At 67.0% G+C, this 2,322-nt stretch overlaps 1 protein-coding gene across 1 annotated transcript in view; it reads left to right on the forward strand.

Annotated features, from left to right (window-relative positions):
* Positions 1 to 262: 262 nt before the first annotated feature.
* The window catches only part of LOC146586101 (actin, gamma-enteric smooth muscle-like), a 3,544-nt gene continuing 1,484 nt past the window's right edge, over positions 263 to 2,322 (forward strand). The window contains exons 1-5 of the mRNA XM_085321843.1: positions 263 to 351; positions 770 to 925; positions 1,024 to 1,152; positions 1,231 to 1,341; positions 2,203 to 2,287. Of these exons, the coding sequence (XP_085177969.1) occupies positions 800 to 925; positions 1,024 to 1,152; positions 1,231 to 1,341; positions 2,203 to 2,287 (451 nt within the window). The 5' untranslated portion in view covers positions 263 to 351; positions 770 to 799. The remainder of the gene's footprint in view (positions 352 to 769; positions 926 to 1,023; positions 1,153 to 1,230; positions 1,342 to 2,202; positions 2,288 to 2,322) is intronic.

The raw sequence follows: 2,322 nt of genomic DNA on the forward strand, positions 1-2,322 counted from the left end.
TTTTTTTTTTATTTTCCGCCCCAAACGTCGCTTATAAGGACTTGCGCCCGGCGTGTTTATGGAAGCGCGGCGCGGAGGGAGCGCGCTCCCGCGGGGCATGTTGCCTCCCAAGCATCCCTGCAGGCATTTTTCTTACAATAATTAACTGTGGCTGGGTCCGAGCGCCAGTCCAAGGTCAATTTAATGAAATAAAGCACCTTATATGGCCATATGGCTAAGGCACCATCACTTAGCCTATTTAGGGCCTTTGTTTAGAGCGGATCCGCCTCTGAGGTTTCCAAGTCTCCCTGGTATTTATACGGAGGGCACGGCGGGACCGGCTCCCAGAGGAAGGGAGCTCTCGCCTCCGCGGTGAGTAGCGCCGGCCGCCGCGTCCTCCGCCGGGACCTGCGAGGGGGCAAAGCGCCGGGCCGAGCCGAGCCGGGCCGGGCCGGGCCGGGTGGCCCACAGCGGGCTCGGGAAACCCCCCCTGCCCCGGGCTGGGGGAAACCACTGCCGGGCACCGGCCGGGCGATTCCTGCGCTGGGCGATTCCCGCGCTGGGCGATTCCCGCGCCGGGCGCAGGAGTGGGCTGCTGTGATTTTTTCCCCCCCCCCAACAACCGCGGGAATGGGGGGGGGGGATGTCGCATCCTGCGCGGCGCTGAGCACCCCGGTAGGAGGCACGGGGTGGGTTGGGGGGGGATTTTGCCGAGGCCGGAGGCGATGCCGGAGGAGCGGGGAGGGGGGGTCCGCCGGAGCCACCGGCCTCACGGGCGCCGGCGCGGCAGCTCTCGCCCAGGCGCCCCGTCGGCAGCGGCATGTGCGAGGAGGAGACCACCGCGCTGGTGTGCGACAACGGCTCCGGGCTCTGCAAAGCCGGTTTCGCCGGCGACGATGCCCCCCGCGCCGTCTTCCCCTCCATCGTGGGCCGCCCCCGGCATCAGGTGGGTACCGTCCCCGGCGCCCCGGGGGGTTTGGGGGTGGGGGGGCCCCGAGCCGTTAACGAGCCTAACGGAGGCGTCTTCCCCGCCGCCGGCGCCAGGGCGTGATGGTGGGCATGGGCCAGAAGGACAGCTACGTGGGCGACGAGGCGCAGAGCAAGAGGGGCATCCTCACGCTCAAGTACCCCATCGAGCACGGCATCATCACCAACTGGGACGACATGGAGAAGGTGGGGACGGCGGCGCGGCCCCGGCGCGGCCGCCCGGCTGCCACCACCCCCCCGGTGACCCCCTTTTTCTCGCCCTAGATCTGGCACCACTCCTTCTACAACGAGCTGCGCGTGGCGCCCGAGGAGCACCCCACGCTGCTCACGGAGGCGCCCCTCAACCCCAAGGCCAACCGCGAGAAGATGACACAGGTACGGCGGCGGCGCTGAGCCCCGCTGCGTCCGGCAGCGCCCGGACCCGCGCCTCTCTGCAGCGCGCTGRCGCGCGTGCATCCGCGCGCGATGCACCGGCCCTGGTGTCTTCCTGCAATGCGCCGACCCACACGCGTCTCGCCGCAACGCACTGACCCCGGACGTGTCTGGGCGACGCGCTGACCCACGGCCCTGGGCAATGCACCGACGCCAGATGTATCTGTGCGATGCACTGAGCCGCGCCGAGGTGCAATGCACTGGCCCGGGGGTCTCTCTGCAGCGCGCCGACCCACATGCATCTCTTTGCAATGCACCGACCCGCGTGTCTGCAGTGCACCGACCCACGTCTGCAATGCACCGACCCACACGCATCTCTTTGCAATGCACCAACCCACGTCTGCAATGCACTGACCCACACGCATCTCTTTGCAATGCACCGACCCACATGTCTGCAATGCACCGACCTGCACGCATCTCTTTGCAATGCACCGACCCACGTCTGCAATGCACCGACCCGCACGCATCTCTTTGCAATGCACCGACCCACATGTCTGCAATGCACCGACCCGCACGCATCTCTTTGCAATGCACCGACCCACCTGTCTGCAATGCACCGACCCACACGCGTCTCTGCAATGCACCGACCCACTCGCATCTCTTTGCAATGCACTGACTTGCATGTCTGCAGTGCACCGACCCACACGTGTCTCTCTGCAGTGCACCGACCCACACGCGTCTCTTTGCAATGCACCAACTCGCACGCGTCTCTTTGCAATGCACCGACCCCGCGCGTCACCCTGCAGCGCGCCGAGCCCGCGCGTCACCCTGCAGCGCACTGACCCTCGCCGCCTTTCCTTGCAGATCATGTTCGAAACCTTTAACGTCCCGGCCATGTACGTCGCCATCCAGGCCGTGCTCTCCCTCTACGCCTCCGGCCGCACCACCGGTGAGTAGCCGCCCCGGCTCTTCCCGAGGGGCGGC

Source organism: Rhea americana, unplaced genomic scaffold, assembly GCF_003343005.1.
Source record: "Rhea americana isolate MKP2758 unplaced genomic scaffold, rheAme1 scaffold_715, whole genome shotgun sequence".
Classification (NCBI taxonomy): domain Eukaryota; kingdom Metazoa; phylum Chordata; class Aves; order Rheiformes; family Rheidae; genus Rhea; species Rhea americana.